Source organism: Dermochelys coriacea, chromosome 1 (assembly GCF_009764565.3).
Source record: "Dermochelys coriacea isolate rDerCor1 chromosome 1, rDerCor1.pri.v4, whole genome shotgun sequence".
In the NCBI taxonomy this organism is placed as follows: domain Eukaryota; kingdom Metazoa; phylum Chordata; order Testudines; family Dermochelyidae; genus Dermochelys; species Dermochelys coriacea.
In genome coordinates this window covers 351,638,296-351,656,517 of record NC_050068.2, presented here as the reverse complement: position 1 = coordinate 351,656,517, position 18,222 = coordinate 351,638,296, and the positions used below count along the sequence as shown (strand labels likewise).

The 18,222-nt window shown below is 55.9% G+C and overlaps 2 protein-coding genes across 14 annotated transcripts in view; one reads left to right on the top strand and one right to left on the bottom strand.

The window, feature by feature from the left end:
- Nucleotides 1–2,193: 2,193 nt before the first annotated feature.
- Nucleotides 2,194–13,380, bottom strand: ARF5 (ADP ribosylation factor 5). The gene is made up of 7 exons (XM_043500123.1): nucleotides 13,207–13,380; nucleotides 10,275–10,355; nucleotides 8,130–8,239; nucleotides 7,180–7,251; nucleotides 3,468–3,593; nucleotides 2,786–2,872; nucleotides 2,194–2,642 (listed from the first exon to the last, which is right to left on the bottom strand). Exons 1-6 carry the CDS (start codon nucleotides 13,271–13,273, stop codon nucleotides 2,786–2,788), a joined length of 543 nt encoding a protein of 180 aa, XP_043356058.1. The 5' UTR covers nucleotides 13,274–13,380; the 3' UTR covers nucleotides 2,194–2,642.
- A 2,490-nt stretch (nucleotides 13,381–15,870) lies between these two features.
- The window catches only part of GCC1 (GRIP and coiled-coil domain containing 1), a 52,843-nt gene continuing 50,491 nt past the window's right edge, over nucleotides 15,871–18,222 (top strand). For 5 of the 13 annotated variants that reach the window (XR_006276401.1, XM_043500069.1, XM_043500078.1 and 2 more), the window contains exons 1-2: nucleotides 16,192–16,346; nucleotides 16,876–17,961. Coding sequence is in view for 10 of the 13 variants with exons in the window: in XM_043500069.1 (XP_043356004.1) it covers nucleotides 16,915–17,961 (1,047 nt within the window). In the remaining 3 variants the exon portion in view is untranslated. Of the gene's footprint in view, nucleotides 16,103–16,183; nucleotides 16,378–16,875; nucleotides 17,962–18,222 lie in introns of those variants that run through there. The other 8 variants (XR_006276398.1, XM_043500057.1, XM_043500047.1 and 5 more) reach the window with 6 other exon arrangements.

Sequence of the window (18,222 nt, the reverse complement as noted above, 5' to 3'; positions counted from 1 at the left end):
GAGAGCCCTGCCCAGTCCACAGCTCTTTCATATGATTCTCCCCAATCTCTCTCTATTGCATTTCACCTGCTCTCCTGCTGCCTCTCAGCTTCGCTTTCTTATATATATGACCTCCACATTTTGCCAGCTTGCTGCTCACACCATGGAACAGACCAGAGGCTGTCCCAGCTCGCTCACGGGTGCAAGAGAAAAAGCACTTTCACCCAGGGTTCCTTTCAAACCACCGTCTCTTCTCTACCCTGGCTCCTTCCCTCCCACGCCCAGTGGGTCGCTGCCACTCTCATGCAAAGCACCTGCAACTCAGCCCTCTGAGCAGCTCCAGGTTGACGAAAAGCATCTCCTAGCAATGAGCTTCCTTCCCAGAAACAGAAACCCAAGGGATTCTGGCCCCGCCCCATCCCTCTCTCTAACTGCTGTCCTGGAGTCTAGGAACCAGAGCGTGCAGATAAGTCAGATGGGATCAGCCTTCACCTCACCTCCATCCCATCCCTAGTCCATGCAGCCCCCGCTGCCCCAGCAAGAGGAAAGACACAGCCACAAGGACAAGCCAAGGGGTTTTATTGCGATCCCAGCAGCAGCACCTAGGAGTTACTATCTGGGCAATGCATTTCAGCATTGCGGCAAGCACAGCGGGTCGGCTTAGAGGCCTCCAGAATACGAACACTCACAGGAGAGAAGCTAAGTGGGGCACATCCACCACTAGTCAGAACCACAGAGCTCATTCCCCTGAGGGCAGCCCAGCTTCATTCCCGCCACTGTTATCCTGGGCGCTATCCTCTCTGCTCCTAAATGACTAGTGCTTGAGTTTCCATCACTTCTCTAGAGACTAACCCAGCCTAAGCCATCGCTCTGCAGGGGGCACTCTCTGATACCACTTTGTCTAAGGCAGCGGCCAGGCACCTCTGGCAAGAATAGCACATGGGTACTCAGTGTTCTCTAAGCGTTCTCTGTCCCAGCTTCATACTGTTACACTAGTTTGACCCACCTGGACCACCCTCAAATGTAAGTGTCTGTATGTACAGGAACCAGACAGGCAAACTCCAAGTCTCCAGGTCCCCACTCCCATCCGCCTGACAGAGCCTTGTCCAGCTGTGTTGACAATGGGCAGGTTGTCTCCATTAGTCACTACATTACACTGGACAGTCACATCACCAGCCCATGCTCCCCAAGGGAACCCCAGCAGAGCTCTCCAGTGGCCTGGGGAAGGCAGCAGACACAGCCCTTGCTCCACTTTCCTTCCCCATGAGCCAGGCCCCCGCCAGGACGAAACTGACATGCAGGAAGCCAAGGGGCCAGGTAACATCATTGGCACTAGCAAGGAGCTTTACCAACATAACTCCGTGACCTGAGGAAGCGGCTGTTATTCCGGGTAGAGGGGGGAGATGTGGGAGGGCAGGTATTGAGATGAAGGAGACTAAAATTTATCACCAGCCTTCCCCTGAATCATGGGGACGGGACGGGACGGAATCTTCAAGCCCAGATGCCTGGAGTTAGCACTGCCCCATCCCCCTCGAGTTTTAAGCTACCCAATGGAAGTTACCCAGTTTTCAGGGAGTGCTTCACTAACTGCAGCTATCTACCAGAATGGGATTGGGGAGAGAAATCAAGACGTGCACAACGCTCCCCCAGCACTGGTCTGGGAAGTACCTCACCACTTGGCGAGAAGGGGAGAGTCGAGCAGAGCTCCACTGAGCCCAGCTGCCAAGTACATGCCAACAGGTCGCTGCGTTAAGCTCCTGCTCTGACATGTAGCTGGATCCCACCAGCTGTTTCCACATCTGGCACAGCTGGCTGCTTACACCCAAGCCTACAGGATGGGACGTCAGTGCCACACCTGGGCAGGTCACTCAGGTGATGACCTCAGAAACGGGGAGCAACAGTCAGCAATAAACCCTGCTTTGCCAAGCACCCACAGCCCAGAATCCTTGTGGCACCTGCATTCAGGGTGCACCCAGCCCCCTCCTTTCCAAACCGGGGCCAGGCACACAGCACGCTGGGGACTTTAGCTTTCCACTCCAGAGCCCAGAGGCTGACAGGGGCTTTTGGGCAGGCATCTCTGTACATTTAATCCTCTGGTTTTCCACCCCACAGGGTGGCCCTGCAGCTCCCCACGTTCACCTCCTTAGTTACCCCGACCCTCACACACAAAAGCCCAGATCATCTGGTGGCGAGAAAGAGGTAGGGCACAGGATACAAACTGGTGGAGTTTTATTACTCGATATACAATAGCACATTACACAGTCAGAGTCCCAGCCCTGCCCTGCCTTGCCCTGCCCCCCACCCTCCCCAAGAGAAACAATTATAAAGTTCGTGGAAGGATAAAAAGGAGAAATGGTTCTGTTCTGCAGTGTTGTGATGGCCAAAGCAGTTACCTACGGCTTTCCTCACAAGCTGCCAGTGGAGGTAACTGGAACGCCGCCACCAGCTCAGTGCTTAGACACACCCTGCCCTCACCCGCTAGATGCAAGTGAATGCCACTTCCCTCCCTCCCTCCCAACAGGCCCCACTGGGACATGGCACAGGCTCCACCTCACAAGAACACATGCAGTTGGGTAGGATGGTTAACATGAAAGTGCCGTCTGGGCAGCGGAAGGCAGGAGCATGACTAGTGCAGTGCCTGAAAAGTCCTCAAGGTTCAAGTTCTACCAGATAAACACACAGATCATTTAAGACGAGGTCACAGTGGGGAGGAAAAAAACAACCCAAAAAAACTAAACTAATCCCGGCACGGAGATCCCAGGTGGGCATGACGCTCGTCTGGTCTGTAAGCCGGCTGGCCACCCACCTAGCGCTTGGAGAGCTCATGCGATAGCCAGTCCAGTCCGTCATAGAGACCAGTGCCCTGGGTTGCACAAGTTGCCTGCACATACCACTGAAAAACAAGGGAAGGGAAGGAAATCAGGCAGCAGGCAAGAGCTAATGCCAAGAGGTAGCATTTAGAGGGCCGGAAGCCAAGCACCACCAAACTCTAATCCAACTTCAGCTTGCGGTGTGACCTGGGTGCCTCAGTTTTGCCCTTTGTAAAATGGAGATCATGATCCCACCCTACTGCACTTGGGAAATGAGGATGGATGGGCTAGTTTGTAACACGCCATTTATCATTGTCAGCAAGCAAGGTCTCCAGTTCTCTTCAACCCTATAGGAGACAATTGCTGGAGAACCTGCTAGGGATGGGAAAGGGAAGCAAGACAGAGTCTGATGCTGATCGGAGAGAGATGCACTGTGCCAGCTAGGGCCAGGCAGAGTGCAAGCTCCATGCACACCGCTCTGCCAAGTCACCTCGCAATCCCGCAGTAGCCCTTGCGACCCGCACTCCAGGCTCCCTGCTCACAGCTCTGCTTCAGCTTCACAAGCCCATGAGGCTGAGACAGAGAAGAGGCAGTCAGAATGGAGCAGTCAGACTACAATCCCTCCCGCAATCTCAGGACAGCCTCTCCTGGCAATCGCGGGACCCTGTATACACTTACAGTTCTGCTGCGGAGCGTCTGCAGGCCCAACTTGTCTGTCAGCTCGCTCACTGCCATGGCATTGGGCATATCCTGCTTGTTAGCAAACACCAGCAAGACCGCATCCCGCAGCTCATCCTCCTGCAGCTGGAATGGAGGAGGCAAAGCCAGCTTAGCCAAGGCAGAGTGGGAAGGCAGCCTGTGAAACCAGCTGGCTTGCTCCATCACGAGATTCAGCCCGCTCTAGCCTACCGCAGTCTCCTAGGGACCAATCCAGAGTGATGAGAGGACAGCTCAGTGATAGGGCACTGAACCAGGATGCAGGAAATCTGGTTCAATTCACACCTCTCCCATAGACACCATGGGTCACCTTGGGCAAGACACTTCTCTCAGTGCTTCAGCTCCCCAGCTGCTCCAATCGGGGTAAACCCTGCCTCCCTCCCCCCATTTTCACCTGACTTGTGTATTTGACCTGTGAGCTCCATGGGGCAGAGTGTCTGAGCAGCACACACTGCAGTGGGGCCCTGACCTCACATACAATCAAGTTCTGGTCACAGGACAGAGACAATTAGCATGTTACAGCTCTAGCGTGAGGGGCTGACTGCTCCAATTTAAAGCTTTTTTAGCTCACCTAGCCACCTCCTCCTGAACCCTCTGCTGGGGCCCCCCACATCCCTCAGGGTCTTTTCTTGGTCCCCTTCCTCAGCTCCCCTGCGTTTCAGTCATTACCTCTCCATCCCTCCCAGCTTATCCAACAACTCATCCTCACGTCACACCACACCATTCCCCAGAGCCACGGCAAAAACTCAACCCCTCTTTCTCCAGCTCCACTCGAACATGTTCCTTCCTCCCAACTCCGCAGCTCACACCCAGGCTCTCGGCCTTCTCTCTCTGACAGTGTAAACACCTCAGACTCCCAAGGCCACTGGGTGCACACACATGCCATGTAGCCATAAGGCAAATATTCATGTATTCTGCACCCCAGGCAGCTCCCACTGTGGCTAGTCTCATGCTGGTCTGTTCCCCAACAAATACACGTTTGAGCTATTGCTCTGAACCCATGCGAGGTTCTCTTGGATTCAGGAGAGAAGGATTTTCTAACTGAATGGCTTTTCTTTAAGTTCAGGTACTAACCGAGCAACCCACTCCCTCAGTCTGTGTGCGTCCTCAGCCTATTTTCATGCTATATGCTACGCCTGGAACAGCTCCCTTTTCTTCCATGCACCCTCTCCTTTGGGTTTGCCAGGCAGTGCTCTAGCCACACCCACTCCTTTGGAGACCACAGTCAGGCAAGTCAGAACCAACCAGCTGCATATGGCATAACATCGAGCTCAGGCACCCTGCGTCTTCCTTCCCCCTCGCCTTCACGGCATATCTCAATCAGCCTGTGAGCTCATTAGGGCTGGGACCGAGTCTCCTCTTTCCCAGGCACCCGCTTTGCCCCAGCCCCTTGTTGTAATGCTTTGAGTGCATGTAGTGCTCCTGCCACCTGCCGGATGAAAAAAAGACACGCAGCAAGGGCGGGGCGCACTGCACCAAAGCCCTGCTCCAGAGCACCTCTGCTGGGTTGGGGCAGGGGGAGTTCACTGCAGTGTCTGCCGGCCAAAGAGCCTGAAGGTTCTGGTGGAGCTCCCACTCTCATCCTGCCTCTGCAGCTGCCAAGCAGCCCCAACCCCCCTGCTTTGGGCCTGGGATTTGCCTATGATCAGGCTCGGCCCAAAGGGAATTTCCTTTTCTCACAGTTGAAGAAAAGCTGGCTCAGCTGCTCGAGTTGTGGGCGTGATCTCCTGTTGCCCCACGCAGGCCAGAGGGGCCACTGGCACCCAGTTCAGAACAGCAGACACTGGGCAGCTTTTCAACCTCAGTTTGTTTTCCCATGGATGGAAGAGTCAAGTAGGAAGAGAAGGGGGTCTGTGGTTTTAGGGTGAGGGGTGCCCGAAGCCTGCGTTCTTCTGAGACTGGCTCAGAGCAGTAGGCACACAGCTCAGGATGCAGCTCCACAGAAAGGGAGCAGTGCTCCGAGGAAATCACATACAAAAATGAGCATTAACAGAGGAACCAAGCACTCAAGAGTCCAGGTTTCTCCAGCGATGTTACCTAGGATGTACTGTCCGTTCCTGATGGTCTTGTTAACAGGAACACTAGGGGAGTCTATCCATGGGATACACACCAGGCCTGCATTGGAGCCCCATTGACCTTTCAGTAGAAATCTTCACTTTTCGAGTTGCTTGACCGAACACCTGGATTCTTAGCCTTAATGCTGCATTCGAGCCAGTTTTTGGTTATTACCCATGGGCGAGACCTTCCAGGAAAGCTCAGCATTTTCGTGCACACCAGCAGCCAAATGCTTGTGACACTTATGATCAGATTTTCAAAGTGAGAGCTGCATGTGTATTTCACCATGGGTGCACATAGCACTGTATGGAATAGATCCGTCTAGGGGTCTTATAATCCAACAGTAGATGAGGGAGTGAGACAGGCAGCAAAGATAGGAATGGGATACAGCTGTAGAGAAGTAGTATTTTAAGAAGCAGGTGATCTAGCTGGTTTTTATATTTTTTATAGGGGGGTCACAGTGGGCATAGGACCCACTGCCCCAGAACAGAGATTACTGGTTGAAATACATACTTTCTATCAGAAAAATGAATTGCATCCCCCTGCAAATGTAGGAGAGGACTGGCAGTTTACAGCTGGAATGGGACACTAATTAGCAAGCCCTCTGCACATGATAAAGTGGTAATGGTTGTACATTTTAGGGGTAGATGAGCTGGCCTTTTTAGCACACTGATAGAACTGCCACATGGTAAATGTGTCTATTGGATCTACATGAAACAGCTTCCCTGTAACACCAATATTCAACATACACTGAGGAAGATCAGCTGTGGCGGGAACAGTTCCAAGCCTCCACTTACTTGCAGGCTGATTTTGTTAGCCCTTGGTAAGAAACAGTATTTCTAGAAGCCATCCTGTATCGATGCATTCCATGGTTTCCACTAAATATGTCCATTCAACCCACTCAAAGGCCTTCTCTGCATCCAGAGAGAAAAATGGACTGGGGCTAACACAAAGACACTTTCTATATGTGGCTCTGGTTAATTTTGTTTTGTTTTAGTAAATGAGTTTAACGTGTCTCATCTATGGTTTTATGGAACATTTCTGGCAGATGCTGGTTTAGTCTAAACGGATGGCATAGGTAATGTATGCAATTTTGATTTCTGAAACTAGCTGTTAGTGCATTTCACCTTGTAGTGGTGAACACAGTAAGATTACCAGGGCCCATGTTACAGAGATGCTGAGCACTAAGTTCCTACTGACTTCATTTCTCAGAACCCGAAGAGTCAGAGTGTCAGTGAGTCAATAGACAGTAGGCATGGCTATGGAAGAAGCAGTATCGTTAAATTTACTCCAAACACAAGGGATTTTGAGGACCATATAAGTGACCTCTGCATGCACATGTGTCCGTTGCAATAGCATCGAGACTCCTAGTCTTAGGGATAAGCAAATTTGGGGAGCAGGCTCAGCTCATTTTGTGCTCCTGCTCCACACATGCCAACTTACCTTGAGATATGTTCTAGCAGAGCCTCGGCCACCCGAGATACACATCCTACTAGCCCTGTTAGTTCCTAGGCTTTCACACCAGAAAGATCCCACCTGGTATTCTCCACCTTCCCAGTCACCCCAAGCCTGAAAACCTACAGAGACAACACGCAGCCTCTTTCCAAACCACACCCACCATCTTCTGTAGCTCATCTGCAGACTCCTGCACTCTCTCTCGGTCATTGCTGTCCACAACAAATATGAGGCCCTGTAGAAGAAAGCAGACAGGCATGAGACAGTTCGCACAGTGCAGACACTGATGCCACAGTGAGGGGAACACTACACAAATCCAGAGGAACAAGCCTCTTTCCAACACCATGGAATGGCAACTGAGATCACTGCCAATGTGGCAACCACTTCCCACCCTACCTCCAACCACATATCTTTTCCAAAGCTATTCTATAGATCAGCAACAAGGGCTTGCATGCGTCTTCATTCAGAGGAAAACCCCACATCTTTTATTGCCGCTTCCGCTCGCACAGAGGCCAGGGGGTGGGAAATGCCCTGGGGTAGTTTTCAGAAGCCCCACTTTCAGCATCGCGCTGCGCTGAGCAAAGGAAGTTACTCATGGCTCAGAGCAGAGATGCCTTCCCTGCCTTATTCTGAAAGAGCCTGACTCAGGGGCAGTGTCACTGTGCCAGCTTGGTGCAGTGAAGGTGCAGGCAATTCCTGTAATCCCAATGCATGCTGCTGCATGGGGGAAGCCAGGAGCTGCCTTCCAGCCAAGCTCCCTGGTTAAATCATCTCAGGAAGAGGACAACCTGCCGGTACCAATGCACAATCAAGCCTTATCCATCTCTTTACCAATGTGACACTGCTACTGCCCTTCCCCCACAAGAAGGGAGAGGGATCAGAGGGTCACCCAGAACTGCTGGGAAGGCCAAAGCAACCTAGCTCCTATGACCAGGGCAGGAGCAGCATCCATGGGACTAGGTCCATGTCTCATCCCAGGTTCTTTGCCATTGAAGCAGTTGCTATCTCCTATTCCTAACCAGAGGCAGGCAGGCGAGGGGAGGCCTTAGGGGATCCCTGTACAACAATCACGTCCAGAGGGCTCTTTCCCAGTGCCTCTGCAGCTCCTCCCACCTGTGTGTTCTGGAAGTAGTGTCTCCACAGGGGTCGGATTTTGTCCTGGCCACCTACATCCCAGACGGTGAAGCAGATGTTCTTGTATTCCACCGTCTCAACATTGAATCCTGCAAGGGCGACAGGAGGAGTGAGAGGAGACAGGGTTTAAGAAAAAGCACAAGCGAGTCTCTGCTGAAGATAGTTAATCACCATGGCAGCCTGAAACCTGGCAGACCACAGACGTGCACTACAGGAAACACCAGCCGCTGCCGGCAGAGACGCCACAAGGTTTCAGGGGATTTTTGAGTTGGGGGAGGGAGGATTCATGGGGTGACAAGTGTCACAGGGGTGTGTTAAGTAAGATGAAGGTGCAGTGCAGCATCCTTCTCCTCCCACCAGCACTCCTGGGGATGGGTAATGGATTATCCCCACCCAGACAGCACAACCATCCACAGCATAATTCTGCTCTGCAATGGGACTGAAAAGGGCATAGTACAGCTCCATATTACCATCTGCTCCCTCAGCAAGCTGCTTCCCAGCCACTATCAGTAAATGCACCCAGGTTGTGTGGGCCAAGCTGGTGTTCCTTCCAGCTTATGCTTTACCGCTAGCAGAGGATTCTGCATGACGAATTCTGACCTAGCAACCCTAGAACTCGCTAAGTAGTTCTATCCAGCGGTGCACAAGTCACATCTACCTACTATGTCTCTCAAGCAGGTAGACAAATACAGATGGTGAGCAGATGTCAAGAACCATCAGATGGAGACATTTTCATACAGCTTCATCTCAGACTATAATTGCACTAAGGTAACTGCTGTTCAGCTTTAATCTATAGCCTTGTCTGCTGACCTCATTTCCCATTATCAGAAATAAGCAACCCACAAGCACCCCCATTCTAAAAATTCACCTAGAAAGACATTTACCACAGTCAGTAGAGTGCTGCACAGCTAAGAAATACAAGCTCTGCTGGACTCACTGTGAAGGCCAAATCAAGGTCAGACAATGTTTACAGAGTCAGACACAGCCCTTCCCATGTGACCCAATGGTCCGGCCCAGCAACCCAATCATCTGCTCTTCTAATGTGAGCCTGTGCACATGCCACCATCACTGGCACCTCTAAAGTCACTGCAGACCTGGCAGCTCTCAGACTTACAAGCATGAGTGACAGCAACATGGGGGTGGGCTGACAGGGAACAAAATACCGGGGGGCCAGCAGGTTGGGACTGTGGGGCATCAGAAGAGCTGTGTATGGGGAGCTCAGGGCTCAGACGGTAGGGGGCTGCAGGCAGTGGAGAATCAGGGGAGCTTGGCAAGGAGCCCAGGACAACAACAGCAGAGAAATGAGGTCTACTGACAGAGTTGCGTGGGGGCGTTTGCACAGCATCAGCCTTTGCTGTGCCTTGCCCAGGCAAGTCCATCACTTTCAACACTAGTATCACGTAAAACATTTAAAACAAACACCACAGAGATGAACCGACAGGAAGCCTCTTTCTTCTGCTGCAGTCACGCTACCCGTCAGACCAGCTCCTCGTATGCTGGATCCGAAGTGAGCAGGGCTGAGACAGCAAAACATGGGTGGTTAGGAACATACGGACAATGAACGCGCTTGCATGTGGTCTGAACTTGTACAGCTGCTCCGGCACAGCCAGCGTGCAGGACCGACCGCCCCAGCTTTGGAGACACCGGGATGGCTCCATTTTATCAGGCGATTGGATTGTCAGCTCTTCAGGCCGGGACTCTGCAAGGACCTTGGCTTGGGTCTCACTTGTTGACCTGTTGGGAAGTCTAGGGAAGTCTCACGAGCGGAGACGACTCTGGGGAGCCCTGGCTACCCCCACAAGTCAAGCCGGAGCCCAGAAAGGCACACAAGCCGCACTGCAGTTTATAGGCCCTTCCAGTGGCACAGCTCAGCAATGCGACAGGAGCCATCGTGAAACACCCCTGCTGACTTCAGAAACCGTTCTGATTCCAATGTCACGATACAGCCCCAGCTCAGACATGGCCCCCAGCTAACCAGCAAGAGAGCTGAAGGGAAGCACAACCCAACTGCTGACTCAGCCCGAGAGATGGGGGTCACTTTACAAAGCTTGTGAACCTCAGCACATTACCTCCTCCCAGCCTTGGAAGCAAACCTGAGCTGGGGCACGGCTTTTCGCCACTTACCAATGGTGGGGATGGTGGTGACGATCTCGCCCAGCTTTAGCTTGTACAGGATGGTGGTTTTACCAGCAGCGTCCAAGCCGACTGAAATGGCAAGAGAGAGAAGAGAGGCCAGTGTCACTTGCCAGCATGGGGGTGCAGAAAAGCACATGGCTCCTGCCTAAAGCCCCCATAACCTGTTTCACTGATGAGTAGGACCACCCCAGTATATAGCATCCCCTCTTTATAGCAGATGCTGCAGACAAGTCTAACCGCTTCAAGAGCCAAGTGTATGCTCCCAGAGGCTCAGACAGAGCCATTCTAGCAAGGCAGCTTTACAAAGGGCTACCAAGTTTACAACCTACAAACCCACCCACGGCCTCTTGTGTACAGCCTACCCCCAAAAGAGCCACAGCTCATTCATTCAGGAGAAGCAAGCGAGAGGTCTGCCCAGAATAAAACCCACTGCCCCGCCCTGCATTCTCCAGCTTTCAAAGCCTAAATTATCCCAGAGAACACCAAGCAAATCAATACGCTGTGGGGCAGAGATCTAACAGCAGTTTTCCCCTCCACAAAGCTCTCTGTGGAGATCAGTTCTGAGCACCAGGAGGGGAGAATCAGGTGAGATTCCCAAATGTTCCACTCCCTCCAACACCGCTCTGATCAGTCCTAGGCAGCTGGTATCAGTTGTGGAGGAGTCACTTCAGTCTGCCCTTGACATGATACCCAGGGCAGGAATTGCTAGCATATGCCAGCTCTGTACATCCCCATTACAGAAAAGCAGATGTCTCTAGAGCCCTGTCTACAAGTGTCATTTCCAGTTAGGAGGCAGAGTCCAGTGCAGGGCAGAACATGCGAGCACCCCTACAGTTTAGAGTTTCCCCCTCAGGAAAGACAAGGTGCTTGTCACAGAACAGCTGCATCCTACAGAGACAATAGGAAGTTATGGGGAAATCATCAAGCCTAGGGAATTCTGCTTCCCTTTTCTCTTCTGCTTGATCTGACCGACATTGTAGTCCCAAATTTTACAAGGAGGGTGGTTCAGAAGAGCACTACCCGGGGAGCAGAGTGGCCCAGAGTACCAGCAACAGGCTAAGGAGAGACACGCTCCCAAGGCACTGTTCTGATCCGGGCTAGGTCAGTATTGGCCAAGAGCCATTATCACTCAACGGCTCTTCTTTGACTCCTATAAGTAGCGAGCTGGAGTCTCTGTCCACCTCGCAGAACTACAAGCACAAGGTGCCCTGCCTTGCTGGCCCTCGACTGGCTCATGGAGACCGAACACCCTTCAAAGTCAGAAGCAGGGCACAAGGAGGTAGAAAGGAGCTTGCACAGACACTGCCTGGGCTGCACCTTGCATGCAATTGGAGAACTCCAGTCAGCGTGCCTGTCAAAAAGCTAGGACCTTCTGCTCATTAAAAGGGGTTAGGGCCCTGCCACTGAGCCGAGGAACCACTGTATCTTGCAGAACCCACCCCAAAATCCTCCATTATTGTTAGTTGTTTACACTGCAACTGGGCTGAGAGATCCCAGCTCAGGTCAAGCCCCTGCTCGGACAGTCTCTGTAAACCCCCTTGCTTTATGCTGACAGGGTTCACAGGCATCTGTTTGTGTTATGCACTGCAAAGTGATCAGCCAGAAGTGCCTCAGTAAACTCAAACCAAGAAGAGCTGACCAGAAAACTGTCAGCATCTTTCACAGGCAGAGTTTTCACCTGGTGGCACTTCGCTTCCAACAACGTTTAAAATGCACTAGACGGAGGCTGGGAAACACATTGGAGGCAACAGTCCTGCTGACCCCAGCTGAGCGGCTCATATCCCATCTCTGAACTCCAGCGTGTCTCGATGACACAGGCGCACCCAGCCACACAAGAAGAGACCGTTGGCTGGAGGTGCCCAGCTGCCACAAGGATGAGTATATGCTCCAGTGCCCAACCAGAATTACGTTTCAGAGTAAACACCCTATTTTGGGGACTGACAGTTACGTGGTCCAAGCCCCTCTCCTAGGACAGTCCAATACTCTCCAGAGCCTTCTCTCAAGGCTGTTGGCTCAGCCAACCCAGACAGGCTCAAGGACATGAGTCTGGCCCTTTTGTCATCAAGGGCTCACCGAGCAGACCCAGAAGGTACAATCTTGAACCCCGTTACCACCTGCAGCGGGATGTGCAGGGACCCTATGCCCACAGCTCCCCATCGCCCAGCCTACGAGTCACTGAAGTTTTTCTACAGCCCTTTCCATGAGAATTGCTCTGCTGGTTGGACTAGCTCGATAAACCCTGCAGCAGAGACCAATGCCCCATTAGGGAACAGGGTACAGGATCCCTCCTTCCTATAGGTCTAAAGGTCCAGGGTGGGACACGTCTGCAATCCTCCTGGGAGAGGGCAAGAGACAGTCACCCCAGCGACGCAGGGAGGGCAGGTGCCCACGCCCGGCAGGGCTGCTCAGCTCCACAGGACCAAGGCAGGGCAATTCTCCGGCAGGGACCGATGCTCTCCACGATTCTCTAGGATAAGGGCTAACGCTGGCAGCACAGGGGCAGGGACCCGGCATGGGGCAAGGGCGGGACTCCCCCTACCCTGCTCTCCGGCAGCGGCAGCCAGCCTGCCAACCACAATGCCCATGGCAGGAGAGGCTGGTTACCTGGCCCAGCTACCCCAGAGGGATTGATTGGCCATGGGGGTGGGTTACCACCACCTCCCCCGCCAGCCAACCCCACTCCTTGGGGGGGGGCTCTCCACTCACTCCCATCCCCCAGCCCCTGCAGCCCAACCCACTTCTCCAGGGGGGACCCTATCTCTCCCCCAGCCCCTGCAGCCCAACCCCTCTGCCCCTGTGGGGGCCCCCTGCCCCGGGGCCCTGCGGCCCAACCCCTCCCCCTGGGGCTCGGCAGCCCGGGGCTACGGGGCGGCAGCCGCCCAGCGGGGAGCGGGCTCGGGGCCCCCCGGCCCGGCCTCACCCATGAGAATCCGCATCTGCTTCTTGCCGAAGATCCGAGAGAAGATGGCGGAGACCGCGAGGCCCATGGCGGCGGGACGGGGAGGCCGCGCTGCGAGCCCCGAGGCTGCCGCTGCCGCCGCTGCGATCAGGCCTGGCCGGAACCAGCCGCAGCCCCGCCCCCCGGCCGCCTTAGCCCCGCCCCCCGACAGAGCCCCGCCCCCCGGCCGCCTTAGCCCCGCCTCCCGACAGAGCCCCGCCCCCTGGCCGCCTTAGCCCCGCCTCCCGACAGAGCCCCGCCCCCCGGCCGCCTTAGCCCCGCCTCCCGACAGAGCCCCGCCCCCCGGCCGCCTTAGCCCCGCCTCCCGACAGAGCCCCGCCCCCTGGCCGCCTTAGCCCCGCCTCCCGACAGAGCCCCGCCCCCCGGCCGCCTTAGCCCCGCCTCCCGACAGAGCCCCGCCCCCCGGCCGCCTTAGCCCCGCCTCCCGACAGAGCCCCACCCCCTGGCCGCCTTAGCCCCGCCTCCCCACAGAGCCCCGCCCCCCGGCCGCCTTAGCCCCGCCTCCCGACAGAGCCCCGCCCCCCGGCCGCCTTAGCCCTGCCTCCCGACAGAGCCCCGCCCCCTGGCCGCCTTAGCCCCGCCTCCCGACAGAGCCCCGCCCCCTGGCCGCCTTAGCCCCGCCTCCCGACAGAGCCCCGCCCCCTGGCCGCCTTAGCCCCGCCTTCTGACAGAGCCCCGCCCCCTCGTTGCCTTAGCCCCGCCTTCCGACAGAGCCCCGCCTCCTGGCCACCTTTGCTTCGCCTCCTGATCTCCTTAGCCCTGCCTCACCAACAAAGCCCCGCCTCGCGGCCGCCTTAGCCCCGCCCCCCGACAGAGCCCCGCCCCCTGGCCGCCTTAGCCCCGCCTCCTGACAGAGCCCCACCCCCGCCCGCCTTAGTCCTGCCTCCCGACAGAGCCCCGCCCCCTGGCCTCCTTAGCCCCGCCTCCCGACAGAGCCCCGCCCCCTGGCCGCCTTAGCCCCGCCTTCTGACAGAGCCCCGCCTCCTGGCCACCTTTGCTTCGCCTCCTGATCTCCTTAGCCCTGCCTCACCAACAAAGCCCCGCCCCCTGGCCACCTTAGCCCCGCCCCCTGGCCGCCTTAGCCCCGCCTTCTGACAGAGCCCCGCCCCCACGTTGCCTTAGCCCCGCCTTCCGACAGAGCCCCGCCTCCTGGCCGCCTTTGCTTCGCCTCCTGATCTCCTTAGCCCTGCCTCACCAACAAAGCCCCGCCTCATGGCCGCCTTAGCTCCACCTCCTGACACAGCCCCGCCCCCGGCTCCCGGGAGTCTTAGCCCCGCCTCCTGACAGAGCCCCACCCCCGCCCGCCTTAGCCCCGCCTCTCGGCAGAGCCCCACCCCCTCATGCCCACCTTAGCCCAGCCTCCTGACAGACCCCTGCCCCGCCCACCTTAGCCCAGCCTCCTGAAAAAGCCCCGAGCCCAGCAACAGCCCGATCCCTGGCACAACGAGCCCCGCCCATTGGCAATAGCCCTGGCCCGGCACCATTAGTCACGCCCCCTGAGAGAGCCACGCACCCCCCAGCAACACAAGCTCCGCCTCCTGAAGTGCCAACCCCCCAAGGAGCCGTCCCGCCTCCTGAAAGAGCCCTATCTCTGTAGCCTTAAATCCCGCCAGACCCCCACTTCCCAAGAGAGTCCCGCCCCCGCCCTCCGAAACTTCGGCTTCCTGCAGCTCTAGGCTCCGCTCAAGGTCCCCCCCCACCCCAGGCCATGGCCCTGCCACGTAGTCCTGTCCTTTGGACGCGGCGCCCGGTTTCGAAGTTAAGCTGAATGGGATAGTCACGCCTTTTGGAACTACTGTTGCAGGGTGTCTACCAGCCCGCTGGTGCACCTGGCCTGCATTTTGCATTTCAAGGTTTTTTAAAATGAAACCTAAGCTTCCGCTCACAAGTGGCTCCAGGGACGGGGACCAACCTCCCTAAGGCGAGTGCTTTAATCCACCCACGACAGATGAAGTGGGTGAGGTAATAGTAGCTTTTATGGTACCAACTTCTGCTGGCCCCGAGGAAGAGCTCTGGGTAAGCTGGAAAGCTTGTCTTCTTCACCAGCAGGTAAAACATTACCTCCTCCACCTAGTCTCTCATATCCTGGGGCTGACACGACTACAGCTACACAAGTCATCCCCCCCAGCTACTGACCCGAATTCTAGAAGGGAACCCTATCAAGCTATCGCTATCGATAACAGTTCTGGGCATCCTGCCTGAGAAACACGTGAGCCTGTTAAGGAGTAAGAGGCAGACTCGGGTTCCCCTGATGAGCTGGAGGGAACAAGCCTTCTGCCCGAAAAGGGGGTTCCTTCTACGGCGAGACAGTCCCCTCTGCAAGAAAGGTCCCTAGAAAGGAAGGAGTCACGTTCATCTCGGCTTTCAAACACGTCTACACGCCGCCGCCCGAGCATCTGGGCCCCGCCCCCGGGATCGGCTACTCAGGGTCTCCAGCAAATGCAGCTTCCCCTCGTGGGCTCTCTGCTCCGGGCCCCCCTCGTGCCCACCGCCAGGAGACCGGCCGCTAGCGAGGCGTGCGCCCCGCGCCGCCATGCGCCAGACACAGCTACTGACCAAGCGGCCCCGCCCCTGCCCTAGGCGTGCGCCTGCGCACGAGGCCCCGCCGGGGCCTGCCTGCGGGCAGCGCAGCGAAAGTTTATGGCCATCAGCACATGCGCAGTGAGAGACAGCGGCGGAGAGAGCGGAGCGCGCGCTCGCGCATTTACCGGAGAACGGGGCCAACAGGCGCATGCGCGTCGACTGTCGGAGGGGAGCTATGGGATTGGCGCAGGCGCGGCCAGCTTTGGACGGGGATTACGGGACACGCGTAGCGAGCGCTAGTAGGGATTGGCGCATGAGCAGCAAGCTTCGCCTGGTGAGCTGCGTCCTTAGGCGCACGCGCTCTGAGAGGAAGCGGCGCGGTACGCGCAGGCGCGAGGCGCGAGGGCCGGGAGCAATGGGATACGCGCAGGCGCCAGGGCCGGGAACGTTGGGATACGCGCAGGCGCGAGGCGCGAGGGCCGGGAACGTTGGGATACGCGCAGGCGCGAGGCGCCAGGGCCGGGAACGTTGGGATACGCGCAGGCGTGGTGAGGGTCGGAGGGGAGCCGGAGCTCCGGGTGAGTGGAAACGCCCTTGCTGGGGTGTGAGGTGGGCCCGGGGCCCGACGGCGCGGGAGGGGGCTCCGCCCGCCCCCCCTGCGAGGCCGGGGCGGGGTGAGGGCCGGGTGGGGGCGCGGGCCTGAGCCGGAGCCGTCCCCCGGGCCCGCAGCCCCTCGAGAGGTGCGTGTGCGCCCCCTTTTGCAGATGGGTAAAGTAAGGCACGCGGGGCTTTGCCATGGCGTCAGTGACAGAACTGGGGTCACTCCGGAGCCCCTGAAGTTCCCAGTCCCGAGATTCGGCTGCGCCCTGTTCCTGGGGGTGGGTCGGTCTCTGGCGTTCCGCATCTTCCGATGTGTGTGGTTGGGCCTCAGACTGTCATGAGGCCCTGGGCCGCTGCTCTACAGATTTGTTAGCCCATGAGCTCTGTGTGGCCGGAGTGAGATCAGCCTTGTGGCCTCATAGCGTAAGCCTGCACTCCTCTGTTTTAAGACTTGCTAGGGCTATTTATGTAGCCTTCGCTCACGTTTTTTTCTCCCTCTCCTTTCAGGTTGCATGAGCAGCAAAGTTGAACAGCCGCTGAGGAGTCATGGAGAAGTTCGGCATGAACTTTGGGGGTGGTTCTAGTAAAAAAGATCTTCTGGAGACTATTGAAACTCAGAAGAAACAGCTTCTTCAGTACCAGACTCGCTTGAAGGATGTTGTGAGAGCCTACAAGAGCCTGCTCAAGGAAAAAGAAGCCTTGGAAGCTAGCTTAAAAGCGTTATCTGTGTCTCATGAGACAGGCGTTGGCCTGAGTGGAGCTCACCTTGCAGACATTGCCAGCTCCAGTATTTCCTTTGCTGACTTTGCTGATGACAGGAGTTCTGTCCAGAGTGAAGACAGCATGGGGACAGCTACAAGTGTGGACGCTGCTGCCAGCTTGACCAGTGCCAAGGGTGAACTGGGGTCAGAAGATGAGAGAACAGCAGTTGGGGCCTCCCTTCTGAAATCGGAGGAGGTGAGTGGGTCGGAGAGCAGCATCAGCACTGGCAGTGGGGATGTGCCAGTCGCTGCTAATGAGGCAGACAAAAGAGTGCTCCAGCTGAAGACTCAGCTGGCCACCTTGACCAGCTCCCTGGCTACAGTCACCCAGGAGAAATCCCGCATGGAAGCCTCATACCTAGCAGACAAGAAAAAAATGAAGCAGGACCTGGATGAGGCCAATAAAAAGGCTGAAGAAGACAGGAGCAAGTTGGAGGCAGAAATGAAGTGTGTCCAGGAACAGCTGGCAGAAACCAAAGCTCGTCTAATCACACAGCAACATGACCGGGCCCAGGAACAGAGTGACCATGCCGTTATGCTGCGGGAGCTACAGAAGCTGCTGCAAGGTGAGAGGACCTTGCGCCAGGATGTGGAGCTAAAGCTGGAGGAGACCAGGGAAGCGCTGGCTGGAAGGGTGTATGTGGCTGATCGTGTGGAAGAGTCTGAACTGCAGACCAAGCAGCTGAGCAGGGTGGTGGAGGAGCTGAAGAGAGAACTGCAGGCTGTGCAGGAAGAGAACAGCAAGCCAGATCCCCGGCTGCAGGAGCTTCAGGATGAGATTGGCAGCCTCAAGAGTCACTTTCAAGCACAGTTGCTGCAAGAGATGAAAAAGGTAATTCTCTGTTTGTACACCAGGGTGCACTAGCCAACATGCTGTATAGGAAGAGCGCAGTAGCGAATACACAGAGATTTGTAGTGAGTTTGGGTTGACATAAATCCTGCATCTTCATAGAACCATAAATAAGAGAGAGTAAAAAAAAAAAAAAATCTACTGTTCTATTAGAAGGAATAACTTCTTAATAAGGATACAAACTGCCATGCTTCAGGGCAAAAGTCAACCACTAACCAATGGGAGTAGGAAGAAACTTCTTTT

What these genes read in the sequence shown, in the direction of transcription:
- ARF5 (XM_043500123.1), bottom strand. Translation starts at nt 13,273, where the DNA reads ATGGGCCTCGCGGTCTCCGCCATCTTCTCTCGGATCTTCGGCAAGAAG. An exon ending in GCAGATGCGGATTCTCATGG is followed by an intron (nt 10,356 to 13,206) that starts GTGAGGCCGGGC and finishes TTGCCATTTCAG; the next exon opens with TCGGCTTGGACGCTGCTGGT. An exon ending in ACTACTTCCAGAACACACAG is followed by an intron (nt 7,252 to 8,129) that starts GTGGGAGGAGCT and finishes TTTCTTCTACAG; the next exon opens with GGCCTCATATTTGTTGTGGA.